We start from the raw sequence: 21,450 nt of genomic DNA, 5'->3' as shown, positions 1-21,450 counted from the left end.
TTATTAATTGTTGATATATACTGAAATTATTTAAACTATTAATGTATGGTTTGTCCATGGTGATCCAATAATCCAAAATAATCTGGTTTAGTGTTTGGTTGGGCTAAAACCATTGCCCAAAACAACACCAGTTTCACATCTAACCGGTTTTTTCCAAGTCCAAGAGCGTCTTAAGAATTCGGGAACATTGTGAACATGTTTTTTTACACAACACAGTTGAACAGAACCTGGTTAATGGAAAAAGGAACCTAACTATGACGTTGGGATGCGTACACCGAGCTTGACGACAACAACTTCAAAGATCCCATCAGCTCTAAACTTTGGAGAGAACAAGCGAGGATCCACTTGCCCCGGGAGATTAAACGTGATGGAAAATGGACCCGGAGGGCTGAGCTGCTGCACTTGCATTCTGTATAAGCATCCTGAATCGCTTGGAATGGCAATCTCAGGTACTACTCCTTGTATGCATACTCTTCCCTCTCTCTGAATCTCACATTTAATCTTATCTAGTTAACAGATGAAAGACAAAGATCAGTCCTTTCAAATGCAGATGGTGAATAAAAGCAACTTTTGTCACCATGAAACTCAAAACAATGATAAATCCATTCTCGTTAAACATATGAGAGAAGTAAAAGCTAACCTTGATATTTGGCAATGCCAGGGAGAGAGACTCTGAAGATGTAGGCAATGTCGCTCACACCAATATCGACAAGACCAAGGGGTGGCCCAGCACAGCCTTGCTTTGCTGTACCGGTGAAAAACACATGTGAGATCACTTTGGAGTGAGTGGTGGTCGGATGATTCTCAGGGTTCATGGTTTTGATTGTACGCTTTCCACAAGAGACAGAACCCAAACTCACCTACTCAGTAAGATAAACAAACAAACAAACAATCAAATCAAAGCACTAAGCAAAGCTTAAGTAAGACTTATAAAGTTTGATCCTTTAAACCCCAATTTTTCTACCATTTACAAGAACATTGAAAAAGATTAAAACTTTCGATGAACCCATCTCTGGAATGATGATGATAAGCTATAGGGATGAGTTAATTGACAATCTAAAGCTCAATTCAGTTTGGGGTCGGCTGACTAAACCCTAGAATAAGCGGCGATCAATTAGGGATCTTGCTCCGAGTTGAAAACCCTGAATCGAAGTCGGGAAGATGACGTGGAGGAGACGGGCAACATCTAGAAAGAAGATGAAAAAACCCTAATCTACAGTCTAAGCTGAAGCCCCAGGAAACTTCTCGGGGGAGATAACGAAGTCACATTCGAGCACGAGCTGATTAAGCAAAACAAAAAAAGAGAGATGTTTTTAGGTACCGTAGCGATCTCCGGTGAGTCTTCGATGAATGATGTTGTTTCGGCTTCAGAAGGCTTTGAACGTCGTCAGTGGATTAGTGGTGATTTTTGTCGAGTCGGGGAGAGGATGAAGAGAGCCAAATAACTTAGCTGGTTAAAGTAACTAATCCGTAGAGGTCACGTGTCAAGTACATTGTTGACCAACTGACTAAGCCACCGTGTAAACAAAATACTGAAAAATAATATCAGTATATCACTTATAAAAGAATATATACATATTTTCATTTAAACAATTTTAAATAAACCCCAAGCCACCTCAAGTTCATACAGTAATAGAATAATAGAATTTCCGTTTGATGTCAATAAAATAAAATAAACCCCAAATATATGATATTCTCTCTTTTTAAAATATGTATTTTTAGTGTTTTCACATATTACAAAGCATTAAAATTTGATTAAAATCTACAAAAAAATGATCAACTATTTTTTCACAACTTTTAAACTAATAAAATTTTAATAAATGTAAATTTTAAAGTTTACAATTTTTGAGATATAGTTGATGACCTTTTGTTTCAACAAGATTACCACACACGACTGTCAGAGGTCGCGCATTCGATTCTCTGTCAGCGGGGCTGGTACTGAAACATCTCCAAAACATCATGTCGCAGATGGCCAATGGATTTCTACGGCGCTAATGGGGTTTTCCTGGATGTGGGCCCCATCGGAGTAGGGACAATTACTATAAAAAAATTATCCACAAAAATATTTAAGATAATAGACCGATATTTCACAAATTTTTTCAAAATAATACGCTCTCACTTCTCTCCTCCTTATCTCTTCATCGACAAACTTGTGGCTGTCTTGCCTCCGGCGCGTACCAGCTAGTCTCTCTTGCTTTGCTGCCGCCGCGTCTTCCTCCCCTTCGATATGTACGGCGTTGTGGGATAGGGATTGACGCCGGGGAAAGCTTCGTTACAGAATTCACTTCTTCTCTGGTGGTCTCTCCATCTCTTTGTGGCTTCGGCGAGGAGGGCGAGAGGTTGGTGGAGGTTGCAGTCGTTTTTTTTGGGTGTGGATCAAGATCAATTTTCATCTTTATATCTTGTCCGGTTTCTCTTCGTCTTTGAACGGGAGGTACGACATGGCTTCTCTGAGCGTTGGAGGTTCTCTACTTCTGCTCCATGGAGTCACTCGGCTCGGGATGGAGGTTCTCGGCTCACTTTGGTTCGTCAAGCTCGGGTACTCTTCCTCCTTGGCGTGGTGTGTGCTGGTGGATCCTTTTATCACAGCGGCGGGTTGTGGGTTCGAGTATGCAGTCGGGTGGTGCTTGAGCTTTGTGGCTGGCTCGCGAAAGGTCTTGCTTGCGGTTTAAGGGGTGGTCATCTATGCCGTCTAAGTGGCCATGTGCTTTGCCTCCTCACCTTTGGACCTCCTTTCGCGGTTCCGGTTCTGTGTTCCTATTTGTTTCTCTTTGAAGTCTACGACTCTCGTTGGTTGTCGTAGTAAAGGGGTTTCGGTTTTTGACCTTGCCATTGTTCTTCATTTCGTCCTTGCGGTCGAAAGGGATAGTCTAGCAGCACTAGTTTCAGTCCGTTTGTTTTCAGCGGCGATGGGCGTGTGGTGGTTTTCGTGTCTTTGGCCACTACTCTTAGCGTTTGGTGTTCGCTCACATCCCAGCGCTTCTTGGGTTTGCTTGAGCCTCTTGTGGTGGTGTGCGTGGCAATTGTGTGTTGGATGGTCTCAGATTATGGAGTACGGAGATTACAGCCCGTTTTGCTCAGTTCGACATCTTGTTCAGGTCGCTCTGGGCCTAATAATTGCTCGGTTTGGTTGTTGAAGGTGTGTTAGGTCGATGCTATTGATGTGTGTTTGTGTGGGCTCATATCCCAATTTTTTCCAACGGCCAACACACGGGGACGCTGTTTGTTTCACTACTTTTTGTATTTTTAAAAAATCTCCCGTGTGTTGGCCGTTGGGACATCTCTCTTTAGTACAGTAAAACCTCTATAAATTAATAATGTTGGGACTTTGAAATTTTATTAATTTATAGAGTTTTTAATTTACAAAAGTTTCCTTCTTTAGATTATTTTATTTTAAGATATATTTATTCTAAGATAAGATTTTTTTTTTTTGATTTTAGTGTATAGACAACTGTTATTTTTTTAAATATGATATTTATATTAATTTTATTATATTATTTTATGTATATAATATATATTGCATAGGACTTAAATGTAGTTTTAAATATAATATTGCAAAATATCTAAAAAAATACATAAGCATTAAGAAAATATAAAGATAATTCCATTGTGAATATAAAACCTACAATATAATAATAAGTGTTTTCTTATATAAAATATATATACATATAAATTATTAATTTATAATTTTAATGGAACCATATATTTACATCGAATTTTCTAAAAAAATATTATCTTATTATTTTATCAATTTGTGTTAAATTTTGAACGAGCCCAAACTAGAACCGATGAAATTTATTAATTTATAAAAAATATTAATTTATTGAGTATTAATTTATAGAGATTTTACTGTAGTTGTTGGTAAGGGAGGGATCTTCTTTCCTCCGTAAGACTCCACCACCTCTATATGCAAGCAAAGCAAGCATTGGCTTGGGACCTTTTAAATATTAATTATTTTAGTCTATTGTAGTCTGGTGGTTTTTATATTCTCTTCCCACATCCTTACGTCATAGGATCAAACCATTGTTTTAAAAACCGGACTGGTTAGCGAATCAAAAATGTTTTGGATCATGGGTCATTGCAGTCATTAATTATTTTTGATAATCAAAATATACATCTCTTAAATTATATTTGGTTAAATATTTTAAACCAAACTCGACTGTGTTAACATTTGTTGATTCGGTTCGGATTTAGATTTATTTTTACCATCTTTATTACTTGATAAATATTTTTAATAAACATAAATAGTAAATTTTATGGGTCAAAACTAGGCTATTGTTAATAACAATATATGAAACTAATCCCCCTTTCTAAAAGAATTATTAAAACATTTATTTCTATATAGTAAATTCCAAAATCAAATAATATAATTATTTTTAATATTATCTTTGTCCCTAATGCTGCAAATATATATTTTTTAAAATTCCTATATCTTTTAAATTTAGTTCAAAAACTAATATCTTTATTTTTCCGCTTAAAGCTATAAGTCAAAAATGAAAGAAAACAAATATATAGAAATCCATAGAAGGGGGAGCCGGTTCAGGGTCTGCGTGATTATGTTTGGGAACGCCTTACACGAATTGGTATTACCAGAGTGGAGCCATGGTTTGTTATTGGGGATCTCAATGAAATAACGGGTAATCATGAAAAGGATGGGGGAGCGATTCGCCATGCATCAACCTTTCTTCAATTTAATAATATGATTGCAAACTGTGGTCTTCTGGAATTTCCTTCAAAAGGAAATACTTTGTCATGGAGTGGGAAGCGACAAGGACAAACGGTCCGGTGTCGATTAGATCGGGCTTTAGGAAATGTCGAATGGCATAATATGTTCCCGTCAGCTTTTGTGGAATATTTAGGAATGATCGGATCAGATCACAGGCCCATTGTTGCAAGTTTAGATGAGAAATTAATCAAAGTAAGGAAACAATTCCGGTTTGATAAGCGATGGATTGGTATGGAGGGGCTTATGGATTCCATTGCACAGGGGTGGTCTACGGAAAATCCACGGTATAATTCGGGTGTTGTAGATAAAATAGTAAATTGTCGACACGAAATTTCGGTTTGGAGGAAAAATAACCCTCCCTATGGTAAGGAAAAAATAAATTCGTTACAGAAGGCTTTGGAAGAAATTCAGGGTGACAATACTAAAACGTATGAGGAGGTATTAGAGGTATCCAGGAAGTTAAAGGAAGCTTATAGGGATGAAGAACTTTATTGGGAACAGAAAAGTAGAACGACTTGGCATGCTAAAGGGGATCGAAATACTAAATTTTATCATGCGCTTACTAAACAGAGGCAAATCCAGAATAAAATTGTGGGGTTGCATAATAGTGGGGGTGACTGGGTTACATCGGAAGAGGAGATAGAAGGAGTTGCAGTTGATTATTTTAACGATTTGTTTTCAACGACATCACCAGTGGGTTATGAAGAATTTTTACATGCGGTACCTACTCTGATCACCGAGGATCAGAATAGGATTTTAACTTCCTGGGCCTCAGAAGAGGAAGTGAGATCAGCTTTATTTATGATGCACCCATAGAAGGCCCCTGGACCGGATGGGATGACGGCTTTGTTCTTTCAACAGGCATGGTCGATCATCAAAAAAGATATTATTGACATGGTTAATGAGTTCTTCAGGTCTGGATCTCTGGATGAAAGAATAAATATGACCAATATTTGTCTTATTCCAAAGACTTTAAGACCGAGTAGAATGACGGAACTGCGTCCCATCAGTTTATGTAATGTAGGTTATAAAATTATTTTGAAGGTGTTGTGTCAACGGTTGAAGAGGTTTTTACCTCACCTGATCTCGGAAACACAATCTGCTTTTGTTTCTGGGCGATTGATCTCTGATAACATTTTAATTGCACAAGAGATGTTTCATGGATTGAGGACAAATAATTCATGTAAAGAGAAGTTTTTGGCTATAAAAACGGATATGAGTAAGGCATATGATAGAGTTGAATGGCCTTTTATTGAAGCTATATTACTAAAGCTGGGTTTTGCACAACAATGGGTTTCTCGGATAATGGCTTGCATTTCTTCGGTACAATATAAAGTATTAATTAATGGTCAACCAAAAGGACATATTATACCGAATAGAGGTTTGCGACAAGGGGATCCTTTGTCGCCTTATTTATTTATTTTATGTACCGAAGCATTAATCGCAAATATTAGGAAGAAAGAAGAGGAAAAAATGTTAACTGGGCTAAAGGTTGCACGTGCAAGTCCGGCAATATCTCACCTATTATTTGCGGATGACAGTCTTTTTTTCTGTAAAGCTAATAGGCAAGAATGTGAGGTTATTCTACAGATTCTTAAAGATTATGAATGTGCATCAGGACAACAGATTAATTTTTCAAAATCATCCATACAGTTTGGACATAAAGTCCCTGAAGTAGCACGGCTGGAGGTTCAACAGATATTGGGTATAACGACACTCGGTGGTATGGGAACATATTTGGGGATTCCGGAGAGTCTTGGAGGTTCTAAAACACAGATTTTTGGGTTTCTTAATGAAAGGGTTAATCATAAGGTTAATCATTGGACTCTTCGATTCATTACGAAGGGTGGAAAGGAGGTCTTGATTAAATCAGTGGCATCTCCTATGCCAACTCATGTGATGTCTTGCTTTCGTTTACCAAAAACGGTGACAAAGAAACTTACGAGTACAGTTGCTCATTTTTGGTGGGGCGGTAGTGGTAATTCCAAAGGTATGCATTGGTTTTCGTGGGACAAGGTGTGTAAAGATAAAGCTGAAGGGGGCATCGGTTTTAGAGATATTCAGAATTTTAATACAGCTTTATTAGCGAAACAGCTATGGCGTCTAATTGATAAACCTGATTCGCTTTTTGCAAGAGTTTTCAAAGGACGATATTATCGGAATTCCGATCCTTTGGATCCCATCAGATCATACTCTCCCTCGTATGGGTGGAGAAGTATTACATCCGCTAGATCTCTGGTTAACAAAGGGCTAATCAAAAGAGTGGGAACAGGTTCAAGCATTTCAGTATGGAATGATCCTTGGATCCCCGCTCCTCGCCCGAGGTCAGCAACCCCAAAATTTACAAATCAATTTCTGAATCCATTACTTAAGGTGGAGGATCTCATTAATCCAGTTGATCTATCTTGGAACCTGGATCTACTCAATGCATATGTTCATCAGGACGATGTGAGTACTATACTGAGTCTAGCCATTAGTAGGAATCCTAAGCCGGATTCATATGGCTGGCATTTTACGGATCATGGTAGATATACAGTTAAATCTGGATATCGTGCTGAGAAATCTTATCCTCATATGGGTGAACAAAATATTGATATGGGACCCAATACCAAACCGCTATTGGCTCATTCGTGGAGGCTGCGGTGCTCACCAAAACTTCAACATTTTGTCTGGCAAATAATTTCGGGTTGCTTACCAGTGTATAAAAATCTTTACTCACGTGGTATTAAATGTGATACGCAGTGTCAGTTGTGTGGGGCTGAGGAGGAATCTATTAATCATGTCTTTTTTGAATGTCCTTTCGCACTTCAAATTTGGGCACTATCTAATGTTCCATCTTGCCCAGGGATTTTCCCGACCTCATCTATTTTTACGAACATGGATTATCTATTCTGGAGGCTACCAAAAGAACCAGATTTGAATTGCTTTCCTTGGATTTTATGGTTTATTTGGAAGAATCGGAATGGAAAAATTTATAGGAATCAGACAAGGGATCCTTTCGAGCTCCTTCGGACGGCGGAAATAGAAAGCGTCATGTGGACGGATTCACAGACTAAGGATTCTCCATCGGTGGGATCGTCATACGATGTGGATACCCTTGGTATGGGTGACATAAGTAGGTGTCATTTAGATGGAGCATGGAGAGCACAAGATGTGTGCACAGGACAAGGATGGGTTTATAAAGCAGGTGGATCAACTGATACTATGATGGGGGCCATGTCTATTCGCAAAAGTCTATCACCTTTACATGCCGAATGTGAAGCGTTGATATGGGCGATGGAGTGCATGAAGACCCTACGAATCTCAGAAGTGGTGTTTGCAACTGACTGCTCTCAACTGGTGAAGATGGTGTCTACACCAACAGAATAGCCGGCGTTCACTACACATATGGAGGAGTTTCTGCGATGTAAGGAATTTTTTCATCCCTTTACTATTCAGCATATTCCGAGGGCACAGAACACAATGGCGGATAAGTTAGCACGAGGTGCTAGAAATCAGCCTGCAGCTATGGTTTATGTTGATTCGATTCCTCCGAGGTGGCTCTTGGATCAGGAATCTACTTAGTTTGTCTCTAGCCTTTTGTTGTAAAAAAAAAAAAAAAAAAATCCATAGAAGAAAATTGAAAACCGATGTCAGCTCTTGGTTTTCTTTTTTGTTTTGTCATCATCTCTTGGTTTTCATAAAAGTAATTATTTATATTCTTGATATGATGGGTATGTTATTTTTTATATGCCGCATTGTGTGTATTAGATACAAATTTTATAAGCTAATTTTTGTCAGTTGTTTTATTTTCTTTTGGCTTTCATCGTTCAACAAAAGTATTGCAGAGCTACTCACAAACTCACTCTCAGCACGTGAAATAATTTGAAGCTTCTCAATTCATTTCACATCACTTCTTAATACGACACCGTATGGCGTGAAGAATCTGCTCCTCTCTTGCCCTAAAGCTGAGTTAAGGTTTAAACACACAATAGCACCCTTTTGATTTATGTCTCTTTGTTCTGTTTTTGTCGGTTTGTGTAACCGATCAACTCAAGCTATTGGCTCCTTACTCCCTGAAATTTGACTTCTCTATTGGATTTCACCAAAGTTTCTCTATATGAAGCGATCTTTACCCTCACAATTTCATTATATTTGAACCACAAGAAAAAGAAAAAGTACAAGCGGTTGTGATGGACGGTGGTTATGATCAATCCGGTCACTCTAGATACTTCCATAACCTCTTTAGGCCTGAGCTTCAACACCAGCTTCAGCCACAGCCGCAGCCTCAACCCCAGCCTCAGCCTCAGCCTCAGCCTCAGTCTGATGATGAATCTGACTCCAACAACAAGTATCCGGGTCAACCTGATTCCGACCAGGTTACCTCGGGCTCAACTTCCGGGAAGCGTCCACGTGGACGTCCTCCAGGGTCTAAGAACAAGCCGAAGCCACCGGTGATAGTGACAAGAGATAGCCCCAACGTGCTTAGATCTCATGTTCTTGAAGTCTCATCTGGAGCCGACATAATTGAGAGCGTCAACAATTATGCTCGCCGGAGAGGGAGAGGTGTCTCCATTCTCAGTGGTAACGGCACGGTGGCTAACCTCACTCTCCGGCAGCCGGTGACGACTCATGGGAACAATGGTGGAACTGAAGCCGGAGCCGGAGGAGTTGTGACTTTACGTGGAAGGTTTGAGATTCTTTCCATCACTGGTACGGTGCTTCCGCCGCCCGCGCCGCCGGGATGCGGTGGTTTATCTATCTTTGTTGCTGGTGAACAAGGTCGGGTGATCGGAGGAAGAGTGGTGGCTCCCCTTGTGGCTTCTGGTCCAGTGATACTGATGGCTGCATCGTTCTCCAACGCAACTTTCGAAAGGCTTCCACTTGAAGAGGAGGGAGGTGAAGGTGGGGGAGACGTCGGAGGAGGAGTTCCACCGCCAGCCACTTCAGAAACAGCGCCGTCTGGAGTCGCTCAGGGAGAGCTAAGAGTTAATATGAGTGGTTATGATCAGTTTTCCGGCTGGGGAGCCGGAGCCGCTTCAAGACCATCATTTTAGATTTGAAATTTATGTCCGTAAATTCCCTGTAACCAAAATTTCAATTGAAAATAAATAATGATTTCATGATAATGACATTTTCATTTTGGGTTCTTTTGGTTTTTAATTTAGTTTATCATAATATATGCATATATGTTATATACATATAAACATTTGGATTCGTCTTTAGGTGTACTTCTCCATCGACAATTCTCTTCTTTTTATGTTAATCATCAGGGTTCTGTGATGAACCCAATATGTTATTTGTTATGTGCTTGAATTCACAAAAAAAAATGATAAGAGAAGCCAATTTTATGAATTTAATCAGTTCACTCATCAGTCGTCACCAGTATATATTTGTCTCGTATGCGCAATCCCCAATTTGGGATATGAAAGTTAACAATTAAATGCATGTTACTATATAGAGTATGTCAAGTCATCTAATGGATCAAACATCTTGTTCTTGTTCATTTTCATTTATTTAGTTACCACAACTAAAATCCTCAATATTGTAATTTGGAAATCTTATGTATATATTTTGTTAAATACTCCATGTAACTAAAGAGCCTTATACAACCTTTTGAGCATATTGAAGGCCTTCAAAAGTTTAAATCAAGTTTCTACTTAGGAACATGATTTGATGATATGTTTTAACCATCGTTATTGGATGGAATCGCTATCAATCTTTCTTCGATCTTATCAGTCAATCATGAAAATAACGCATCAAAATCTTACAAAAGTAACGCTTGAAACTTACGAAAAAATTAAATATCAGTTATAACAATAAAAACATATAAATACAAAAAATATGTATCCGTTACAACGATATAAACATAACATAAGAGATAGTTTCGACGGTTACAACGATTCGATTAATGGTAGAAACACAAGAACATTACATGACCTGCCAAAAACCAAAACAAGAAAAACATTTGGCTTTGAGTTTCATCAGTTTCCCTTTAGATGAGTAGGGAACTCTGCAACATCAGCCAATGGGTTTTGAGTACCAAGATGTGTGAAAATGAGGAGTACATCAAGTTCCTAGGGAAGATATTTAGTGACAATATGAAAACATGTAATTTTTCTTAAGGATCATATAATATAAATATACTTCCTCTTGTTCCTTTTATATGTCATATAAATTTTTTCCATATGGATTAAGAAAATTATTTAATTTTTGGTTTACCTCTAATTAATATATTTTTATTTGATCTTTGTACTTAATGAACTAAAATAATAGAGGTAAAATTTAAAAACTATTAAATAAGTACATTGAAAATATATTAAACGATATTTATAATGAAACAAAATTTAAAGTTTAAAATGATAACTAATATAAAACATAGAGAGTAGTAGTATTTATATGTAGGGAAAGAGTTTGCATAATCAATGCAATGTTCAAATGTGGTGAAATATATCTCCAATAAAATGGAGATAATTTTTTATCTGCGTAAGAATATGAATATTTTTTACTTTGTTCTTTTTTTTGTCGATAACATGCATTATCATACGAATTTTCACATAGTGACATTAGCATTACTAATATAAACTACTAGGCTAGGCTACACATGTGGTCAATTTCAACTTTACATTATAAGATGAGAATGAGAGTTGGATACAACCGTTTCATCATATATGAATAGTTGGCTTTTTAGGGCTTGAAGTATTGAGAATTCGAGGGTATTGTATTTGTACGTTGGGGACGGACCTTTTAGGAACATGCAACAAAAGCCTTTATCTTTTGAAGATTTCATGTGATCGTGTCATGTGCCTTACATGCAATTGGCGACACAATACTGAAAACAGAAAATTGGATTTCTAACTTATTTTGTTTATTGAACTTTCTATATGAATCTTTGTTCAGTATGCGTTTGTCTATATACACTGATAAATAAACCGGGCTCTGAAATTTTTGGAACTTTAAACGATTTAATAAAGACATTAATCAATCCTTTTTTAAATAATTTGGGGTCTACGTTCATATGTGTTAATTCAAAAAAAAGGTGATCTAAGAGCATTTGCAGTGAGCAAAGACTAAAACAATTCTTACAAAAAAAATGTTATTTTAAACATTTAATTATTATTTTTAATTGATTCTACCAATACAAAATGCACACTTGTAGACTCAGTCTCTTAAGATTGTGCACAAGTACCTTCAGCAAGAGACCGATTCTTCTTTTCTCCTTCATTTCTCTTTTATCTCTCTTACTTTCTTATTTTGCGTTAATGATTAAGTGGTGAGAGACTCTTTAAAAGACTCCTACTAATGGTGTTCTAAGAACATCTCTAATCTCACTCTATAATTTACTTCAAAATAAAAAATAAAATAAAGTGAGAAATGGAATGATGAACAAAAAATAAAAACATTACTCTTTTTTTTCAATGTTGGATTTGTATATCAAATGGAAAAAAGTTACGTAATGAGAAAGATGTTCTCCATACATGGAGAAATCTATCAAGAAACCAACTCTACAAAAAAGAATTGGGAAAACATAAAGAACGAAGGTTAGAAAGTAGTATTAGTAATTTGATCCAAAAAAAAGATTGATCAAAAAAGAAAGTAGTATTAGTAGAAAATTGTTTATTACTCTATAAATAGAGTATTGCTTTTATTTTTTTTCACTACCTATTTTCTATTCCATTTTTTCAATTTTGGAATAAAATATGAAATGGGATTGGAAATGTCTTAATACAAACATAAATGAAAATTGCATGCCTACGATTTTCACAAAAATCAAAAATGTATGCCTATGATTGAATTGATGTATAGAATACGACCCCAAAATATAAAGTGTCGAGTTTAAGGCCCAAATTCGGCCCACAGAATACAGTATTGTTGATTGCATTGCATCCTGCAGTATCAAGATCAGCCTTACTACTAACTTTAATTGAACATCAATGTTCACTTCTGTACTTTGATCTTCAGAACTAGAGTTACAGTCAAACTATCACATTTACTAACGTATTTGCCTCTGATAAAAACTAATTCCTAGAGAACAAAACAGGCTCACAAAAGAAACAAATAGAAAAGAACGAGCTCAGTTTGAGATAAGACCCGTCACCGCTCAAATGGTACTCGCACAAACAGTTGACTGTGCAGGCTCACTACCGCGGACGTGTGCAGCGGATTGATTCTTGATGGAAAGTTCACAATCTACCAAAACTAAAAGACGGACTATCTCTTAGTAAATGTGATAGTTTGATTGTAACTTGAGTTCTGAAGATAAAAGTAGATTGCATTGCATCCTGCAATATCATAAGCAGCCTTTCTGCTAACTTCAATTGACCATCAATGTTCACTTCTCTACTTTAATCTTGAGTACTAAAACTCTTTTGAGCATGTCAGTGGCAAACACTGATCAAGTCTTAGGTTTTAAACCGAACTGAACCAAACCAAAAATCAGTACAATCTTAGTTAATTTAACTAATTATACTAATAATATTAAGATTTAAGATTGGTACCCATCTAACCTAAACAACTAAACATAGTTTTATACATTTAACTTTTAAATGAATAAAAACACAACTAATAATAAAATAAATACATGATTTTTCCTACGCTATTATTAAAACCGAAAAACAACTTATGATAGTTATACTAGATTTGAAGGTAATACTTTAAAATTATTTGATTACATTTTCTATATTTTTACTGTAATGTTTCTTTATATTTACGAATGAAGAAGTCAATGACTTAGTGATTAAACTCGATTGAACTAAATCGAACACAAACTGAATACAAACTCAACTAAACTGAACAAAAAACAAACCAAAATAGTTTTTATTTAGTTCAGTTAAAATATATGCATAGAATCAAATAAGCCAAATTAAACCAAACTGAATCCAAACCAAATTCAAATTTAAACCAAACTAATTAGTTTGCATAATTTTAATAAATTATTTTTTCAAAGATTTGAAACTCGAACCTCCTGATGTTAAAACATTAACTAACTTTCAATCAACTCCTGGACTGAAGAGCTTGGCTGAGAGCTTTCAAGTTCATTTTTAGTCAAGAATATACTCTTGATGGTGTGTAATCTAATATTTCGGATTCTGGAAATTTTTTTACCATATTTTCATTCTTTTCTCTAAGTCACATTCAGATTTGTTATGCATTTCAAGATGGTGTGGGTGGAAAAAAAACCGTCATAATGTGTAATATAATCTTTCTAATTGTGGAATATTTTGAACTATATATAATAACATGTAGTATAATATTTCTAATTGTGAAAATTGAAAAAGTTCAGTCAACTTCAATGCAGCTTGCGATTGCTGGATTTTGAATGATCTAGCTTTTGTTCCGTAAATAAGTCGTATCGAGAAATATGGTCAGCTTGGTATCTTGATTCTTAACCCGTGAAGCTGTCAAGAGGGCAGCTGCTGCGTTTGGCCCTGAGTTGAGATGGATCTGCATTCACCATACATGATGTTCGATGAAACATTTGTCTTCGATCACCTTCAAATTTGAAAGAGTTTATATATATAAGTTTTATAACTTTAAAATTATAAAAGTAAATTGCTTATAAAATATATAGTAAAATATTTATGGTTTTGTAATTTTGAGACCGGTTCTGGCTTTTTATCAGATTTTTTTTTCTAAAGACGGAAAGTTTTTTTTTCTAGGTGTTTGTCATCATTTAGCTGGCTAATTTCAGTGAGAGGTCAGAAGACATCTATCCTATCTATAGTGGTTGTTGACACCTCAGACTCTGGTGTGTCATATCTAGTCTCTTCTCCAGGGCCAACACTCAGGTTATCTATATCGATCCTAAGACTGGTATCTTGAGGTACAATGGGAAACAATGGGCTTGGATCATTTCAAGTCGGAGCGTGAAGCCGTAGATTATATTACGAATAGATCAAGAGGAGTTTTTTTTACTGAAGCTCACTTTATGGCAGGGTAATTACTCGGTTATGCTGTGTTGGGGAGCTTTGGGATGCTTCTTGTTGCGACAAACAACTCGCCAGACGATAGATGGCAACAAAAAGGACTTCATAGTACGTATCTGTCTATCTACATAGTTATCTCTACATATCCAGCAAGACCACAAATTAATTGTTACATTAATTTGGTGAAATTTCACGTATCGTAGTATATATGACGAAAGGCATGACGAGTGTCTGATTCATACTTGTATTCATGCATGTACATACGACAATCTAGGGAAACAAACAAATAATTACTCATGAGTTTTCCAAATTTTGTGGAAATTATTTTTTCCCTTCTTATATTTTGTAGATTTTATCTTTCTTATTTAACATGTTGGTATATATATCTTATGGATATTCTTATATATATTTCATGAAATACATTAAAATTGATCTACAAAAAGGGTGATATATACATGTAATTAGAATTTGTTTCACCTAATATATGTAGATAAGTCCTTATAATTTGAAACCTTTTTTCTTGTTGGTTCTGGTAAAAGTAAGAGTTCAGAAACTTATGAGTTATCATACGGTTGAATCAAACAAAGAGCTATAGAGCTACGACTACGAATCTATGTCTTGAACTATTTCATACGGAACAAACACAAGAAAGAGGGTACAAATCTGACTCGAGTCATGCGGATACCAAGTTGTGCATATTTAATTATAACCGTTAAAATCAAACTAATATTCTATAGAATAAAAATATGAAAGTCTCATCCCATACCCAAGAATATGGAGTAAAGAGGCGACCACTGGCCATCACGTGTGGATTCTCTAGAGACGCATATTCTCTTTTATAAAGAGATAGAGTGTGCACAGGCCTGAGTGTGCAGGTTTGGATTTTTCCGGATTCTCTATCTATCTCTTTATCTATCCATCCATCTATACTTCTAAAATGGTCTTACAAATATTTATTTATTTGCTACCAAAGAAATATTTTTCAGGTTTACTAGAATATTTTTCAAGCTCTGTTTTCGTTTTCTGTTTTCTTGGAGTCCCACTAATTCATATGCAACAACCGAAGTTATGGGTATATGGATTATGTTTGCAGGTATTAGCTTTGGAGAAATAAAAAGTGGAAGTAGAGATGTTGAAGCTTTTGCATCTGTTCATAACTTCATCAAAACCAGTGGTGGAGATTCTGCTGATAACATCAGTTGGACTTTATATGGCTCTGGATGGAGTCAATCTTCTTGGTCCAGATGCTCGCAAATATTTGAACGACGTTCGTTATAATTAAATTTTTATTCTCTTACTAATAAATCTACTTTAATCTGTGTTTGTTTGTTTTTTGTATAGATTGTCTTTTATGTGTTTAATCCATCGCTTGTTGGAAGCCGTTTAGCTGATAGTGTTACATATGACAGCTTGGTGAAAATGTAAGTCACCTGAGGTTTTTCATCAGGAGTTTAGCTCTCTGGTTTATCCTAATGAATAATGATATTTCTGGTCAGGTGGTTCATGCCGATTAATCTTCTGCTCACATTCATCATTGGTTCGTTATTAGGCTGGATTGTTATTCTCATCACTAAGCCTCCATCCAATCTTCGTGGTCTCATTGTTGGTTGTTGTGCTGCTGGTTCGTTATTAGGCTGGATTGTTATTTCAGATTGTGTGTTTTTTTTTGTTCTGTTTTTGCTTAATGATATGATATTAATGAAACCCTAAACAGGTAACTTGGGAAACATGCCATTAATCATAATCCCAGCTGTTTGTAAAGATAAAGGAGGTCCATTTGGAGATCCTGAGAACTGCAACAAGTATGGAATGGGTTATGTTGCACTCTCCATGGCGGTAAGTTTTCTTCTTCTCCAAGGTATTATGAGTGTATATATATCATTATGATTGATATATATACTTGTAATGTTATCAGATGGGATCAGTTTACATTTGGACTTACGTTTACAATATTATGCGTGTGCTATCAAACTCTGTCATTGAAACCCAACCTTCTATTGAATCCAACTGCAAAGTCCCCCTGATCTCTTCCAGAGAAGAAGAAGAAGATAACCATAAGGTCTCATTACTAGATCAATAACTACTCATTCATCAGATGGTGATGTTGTGTATGAGTATGTGACAGGTTGGGAGGTGGGACAGATTCAAGAGAAGAATGGTTTCACTGTCAGAGAAAGTCAACTTAAGTACAATATTTGCTCCAACAACTATTGCTGCGGTTTGTGTTTCACTGTCCCTTTTCAACATTCATACTACTTTAACTAATATTTCTTGTTTTTTTTTTTTGGTTTTGTTTAAAGATAATCGCGCTTGTGATTGGTCTCATTAATCCTGTAAGGGAGCTAATAATCGGCAACGTAGCTCCTCTTGGAGTGCTTCAAGACTCAGTTACTCTAGTGGGGTAATTGAACTAGTATAATAGACAAGTTATCATAGGAAAAATCTCACTCATTCTAAAGCTGTAACCCAGCTTCTTATTTCTTTTGGCTGAAGAGATGGAGCCATTCCTGCTACGACCCTGATCATTGGAGGAAACCTACTCAAAGGTATGAGGAGTTCAGGAATGAAAAGATCCAGCATTGTTGGCGTCTTGGTTGCACGTTACATTCTCCTGCCTATAAGTGGTGTTTTAATCGTTAGAGGAGCATACAAGTTGGATTTGATTACCTCAGAACCGTTGTACCAGTTTGTTCTGCTCATTCAGTATGCTGTCCCACCAGCAATGAGTCTAGGTTCGTTGCTGCAAGCTCAACCCTTTTAACTTCATTGTATTGACTGACTTAATAGCTTTGTTGGCAGGTACGATAACTCAGTTATTTGGAGCTGGGGAAAGTGAATGCTCAGTGATTATGCTATGGGCTTATGGTTTGGCTTCGGTTTCACTCACTGCTTGGCCTACATTTTTCATGTGGCTTGTGGCTTAAGTCCCCACAGTTGCTATGTGTATGTTTTTTTCCATTTATTTAACATTTGAATTTCCATCATGTATTATTGAAGACCATGATTATAGAATAGATATATGCTAAAGGTAAGAGGGTTCATAGTGCGAGAAGCACACTAGAGATATGCTTTAAATTGTGTTATGTTTGTCAAAGTAAGTGGGTGACAAGTGAAGACAAAATACTTACCTGAAAATATGGAGGAGCTGTTGGAGCTCAGAGTCCTCACCAAAGATTGCTTGATTGGTCATAAGTTCAGCTCTTAATGGTAAAGAAACAAAGTTAGTTGTAGTTTTATAGCAAAAGATTTGATACTGAAGGCAAATCTACAGAGTAGTAACATATAGATTATGTACCAAAGATGCATCCATACACATATCCACAGCCCTAGAGCAATAGTTGGCCCCAAGAACTTCAGGAGCTCTATACCATAGAGTTAATTTACGTTGCAAAATCCTTTCTAATATATATCAATACTATTAAAACAGGATCATTCATGATCTATATCCTTGGTTAAAATTGTAAAGCTACCAAAATATATTTATTTTACAAGGGGAATTGCATACTAAAATTTGTTAATTTTTTTGGTTATGTGCATACGGATACATCTAAATGAATAAATAAATATTGGACCTACATATTTTTATAACATATCTTAACCTTAAATTTAATATAAATATTCTAAGTTTAAATATTATACCTACGTATATTATGAACCATATATAAATTAACAAACATAATGACATCAAAATATTATTTTCTTAAATCTTTGTATCAATATTCAAATATTATGCATATTTTCAATATAAACTCAAACCCTATATCCTACATCACTTATCATATACATATTTGAATATCATTTTTTATAATATTATTTAACTATCAAAAATGAGTGATGTACACAAAAATTAAATAATATTATTTACTATATCATTATGTACAAATATTGATATGGCAATTTTGAGTGTTTAAAAATATTTTTTAAATTATCATAAATTTTTAATCTGGAATAAAAATACAAACTTAAAATAGGTTATTAATAACAAAAATAAACTAATATTGTCATATCAATATATTTTTTATATTATCATTTTTTTATTTGGATGACATAATAAATTTTTTATCCAAGTCTAAGAAATCACAAGTTTTATGTAATATTAAAACGTATATGACTAATTTTTGTAAGAAAATTAATATTATCTGATATTTTGTGTTTTTATCTGATCAATGGCAACATATCGCAGATTAATAGTGAGTTTTTAGATTTTTACCAGGTTCGGTCTGATTTTTACTTAACAATTTTTTCAGTAAATCTGTACAAGACAATATACAAGGTACTGGATCTACTAGTTCAACCACAGATCTAGATCGAATATGAAGTCTATTTTTAAAACTCAAACATTATTATAGAATAGCTTTTAAATTATTTGTTTTCTTATAAAAATTTATAAATTCATGCAAATTTTATTAAAATGGTTCAACAACAAATATCTGCGCTTTTAAAGATAGTAGTAGCTTCTAAATCCAATAGAGACAAAAATAGTGTAGATTAATGGTTAGAACTATGATCAATGGTAATGAGGGTTGTATAGTTTCAATAGATTGGCTGATATGGTACGAGGGTTATATAGTTTGGCTAATTATGTTTTACTCTTTAATCGGTTAATTATACAAACCAGTTAAGTTCATTCTTCTACTTAGTTACACTTGTAGTTTTACAGAAACTGTGGCCATTGTATCTGTTGAGTTGTATAGTAGTAGTTGAAGATTGGTGTATAAACCTGTAATGTAATAACTAATAACCTTACAGTCGATGCAGCAATACAAATAAAAGTTGGTTCAGGGTTCGACGGTTCGGTTCGTACTTATGGCATTTAGTCATTTTTACTTTCGACCTTCTTTTGATGTAAGAGAACGACGACGGTCACGTGCCGTTGACTGTTCAGCTCAGGTCGGTCAACAGTGCGTTGCTCCTTTTGTTCGCCTTCTTTCCACAACAGTCCCAAAGTTTCATTCTTTTTAACTTTTTGAATACAAACAAAACCAGAAAAAAAGGAGAAAAAATAATTTATTTCTTTTTGTGTAGTTGGAAAGAGATAAGATCGAAGATCGTCGACTTTTCTCCCAAGATTTTGAACATTATGTTTAATTTTCTATTGATAGCTACAATCTGATGGTTCGTGACAAAAAAAAAAAAGCTACAATCTGATTACGTGGATCACACTTCTGTTCTTCTTTTTTAGTCAACTCACACTTCTCTTCTTAATAATAATTATTATTATTGTAAATTTGTAATCTCTTTGTGATATTCCATGTACATAGTTTATTGATTCGGTCTCTTTCGCGAAAGTAGTACATTAAATGTGTAGATGATTCACTCACTGTCATCTGTATAATATACTATAAAATATTGTACTTGCTTAGGTGTTCGTCCATTTGTCTCTTTCTGTTTTTGTCAGAAAATAAACCTAAAAACATATGAAACGGAAAAGGGAACATTTTAGATAATTTACTTAACATACTATTTTATAGGATGTCATTCGGAAGGCTTGTTACTTTCAATATTAATAGTCTAGAGAGATACATGTAGAAAGTAGCGAACATTCTGCTAGAAGGAAAAAAAACAACTTTTTGTAACTGAAAGAAAAAGAAACAACATAGGGAAATTGCATATTGCATAGTTTTCTAGTGTAGGGAGTAGATAATTATATTCATGATAAGAGTGATGATATTTCACGCAATCTCAGTTGATTGGCATAGTATTTCCATCGTTGTCTTTATCTATCCATATATTTCACCAGCTTGAAACAAAGCTATCACGTATTCAAATAAGAAGGTGCAATAGAAACTTAAAAAAAAAAATTAAGTCAATCGGAAAAATATTCAAGATAAAGTTGAAAAACATATAGAACGTAACTAATATTTGAACTTAAAAATATCGATGTCGGCTGAAGTTTCTTAAAAAAAAATTGAATTACTTATTCTTTAAGAGTATCTGAATGGAACTTTTTTACTTCTTTTTTTTTTTTCACACTAAAAGATTATATTCATATTAACCAAATACACATGATTACAGGAGCATACAATTTAACCGAATACAAGATCAACCATAAGATTAAACCAAAGCCGACGAGTTCACACGAACCCCCGGAGTCCATAGCCAGCGGATGATATTCAATCCCTGGAACCAAAGACATGACAATTTTGAAACTAAAATCCAAAATAAAAGCTAGCAATTAGCGAAGACAAAGATGAAAGTTCCTAAGCTGCATGAATCCTAAACTCCATACGGCTCTTGATGAAGAGAACACGAAACTGAAACCTCCCATGGTGAATAGCGCAGGCTGAGTAGAAACAAGCTTCAAATCCCGGAGAAACAGAACATGCAGTTTCATAAGCTATAACCGGAACCCGGCGAAAGTCGAATCAAGCGACATAAGTTCGTCAAAGAAGAAGCACAACAAGGATGAGGCTCGATCAAACCTCTGGGTTAAAGACAGGGAGCGAATCGCCTCACAGCTACCAGAATCAGCCTTGATAATCAAGACGGAGTAAGGATCGAGATGCTGTGAAGCCAAGGAGCCAACAAGAAGGAGACGAAACATGCAGACTTAGAAAGGCAGACATCACACCGTTGAGTTTGAAAATTCGGTATCTCCACCGCAAGCCAAGCTAAAATCCGATCAATCTGAAACAGATCAGACCACGATCTACAGAATTTGGTTTCAAAATTGACATGCAACAACACCGATTGAGACACAAAGACAATACAAAACAAAATCTACCCGACTCCGGCTCTATGGAAGCAGCCGGAGCCGGTGACCGGACATGATTATCGAGAAACCTTAGAAGAGAGAAGGGAGAGGATTTTAAGTATTTA

At 35.5% G+C, this 21,450-nt stretch overlaps 4 protein-coding genes across 5 annotated transcripts; 3 read left to right on the top strand and 1 right to left on the bottom strand.

Annotated features, from left to right (window-relative positions):
* Nucleotides 1-57: 57 nt before the first annotated feature.
* LOC103830611 (increased DNA methylation 3) lies at nt 58-1,534 on the bottom strand. The gene is made up of 3 exons (XM_009106425.3): nt 1,322-1,534; nt 641-860; nt 58-506 (listed from the first exon to the last, which is right to left on the bottom strand). The coding sequence occupies exons 2-3, from the start codon at nt 813-815 to the stop codon at nt 253-255; spliced, it is 429 nt and encodes a 142-aa protein (XP_009104673.1). The 5' UTR covers nt 816-860; nt 1,322-1,534; the 3' UTR covers nt 58-252.
* Nucleotides 1,535-3,562: 2,028 nt separating this feature from the next.
* Nucleotides 3,563-8,683, top strand: LOC117126732. Its single transcript, XM_033275714.1, has one exon. The coding sequence runs from the start codon at nt 5,564-5,566 to the stop codon at nt 8,093-8,095; it is 2,532 nt and encodes an 843-aa protein (XP_033131605.1). The 5' UTR covers nt 3,563-5,563; the 3' UTR covers nt 8,096-8,683.
* LOC103830610 (AT-hook motif nuclear-localized protein 29) lies at nt 8,537-12,226 on the top strand. Its single transcript, XM_009106424.2, has one exon. The coding sequence runs from the start codon at nt 8,899-8,901 to the stop codon at nt 9,760-9,762; it is 864 nt and encodes a 287-aa protein (XP_009104672.2). The 5' UTR covers nt 8,537-8,898; the 3' UTR covers nt 9,763-12,226.
* A 3,049-nt stretch (nt 12,227-15,275) lies between these two features.
* Nucleotides 15,276-17,691, top strand: LOC103830609 (protein PIN-LIKES 3). Of its 2 annotated transcripts, none has more exons than XM_009106422.3 (10): nt 15,276-15,506; nt 15,725-15,898; nt 15,973-16,052; nt 16,128-16,252; nt 16,346-16,467; nt 16,547-16,690; nt 16,757-16,849; nt 16,932-17,032; nt 17,125-17,363; nt 17,431-17,691. In XM_009106422.3, exons 2-10 carry the CDS (start codon nt 15,761-15,763, stop codon nt 17,553-17,555), a joined length of 1,167 nt encoding a protein of 388 aa, XP_009104670.1. In that variant the 5' UTR covers nt 15,276-15,506; nt 15,725-15,760; the 3' UTR covers nt 17,556-17,691. The 2 variants fall into 2 exon arrangements, with proteins under 2 accessions (XP_009104670.1, XP_009104671.1); XM_009106423.3 differs by lacking the exon at nt 15,276-15,506 and adding an exon at nt 15,592-15,617.
* The last annotated feature ends 3,759 nt before the right edge of the window (nt 17,692-21,450 follow it).

Source organism: Brassica rapa, chromosome A07 (assembly GCF_000309985.2).
Source record: "Brassica rapa cultivar Chiifu-401-42 chromosome A07, CAAS_Brap_v3.01, whole genome shotgun sequence".
In the NCBI taxonomy this organism is placed as follows: Eukaryota; Viridiplantae; Streptophyta; class Magnoliopsida; order Brassicales; family Brassicaceae; genus Brassica; species Brassica rapa.
The sequence above is the reverse complement of the archived record's forward strand: the minus strand, read 5'-3'. Positions and strand labels throughout refer to the sequence as shown.

Excerpts from the sequence above, each read along its gene's own strand:
- LOC103830611 (XM_009106425.3), bottom strand. The coding sequence starts at position 815 with ATGAACCCTGAGAATCATCCGACCACCACTCACTCCAAAGTGATCTCA. Across the intron at positions 507-640 it reads TGGCATTGCCAAATATCAAG|ATAAGATTAAATGTGAGATT; the intron begins GTTAGCTTTTAC and ends TCTGTTAACTAG.
- LOC103830610 (XM_009106424.2), top strand. The coding sequence starts at position 8,899 with ATGGACGGTGGTTATGATCAATCCGGTCACTCTAGATACTTCCATAAC.
- LOC103830609 (XM_009106422.3), top strand. The coding sequence starts at position 15,761 with ATGTTGAAGCTTTTGCATCTGTTCATAACTTCATCAAAACCAGTGGTG. Across the intron at positions 16,691-16,756 it reads AAGAAGAAGATAACCATAAG|GTTGGGAGGTGGGACAGATT; the intron begins GTCTCATTACTA and ends AGTATGTGACAG. Across the intron at positions 17,033-17,124 it reads GACTCAGTTACTCTAGTGGG|AGATGGAGCCATTCCTGCTA; the intron begins GTAATTGAACTA and ends TTTTGGCTGAAG.
- LOC117126732 (XM_033275714.1), top strand. The coding sequence starts at position 5,564 with ATGACGGCTTTGTTCTTTCAACAGGCATGGTCGATCATCAAAAAAGAT.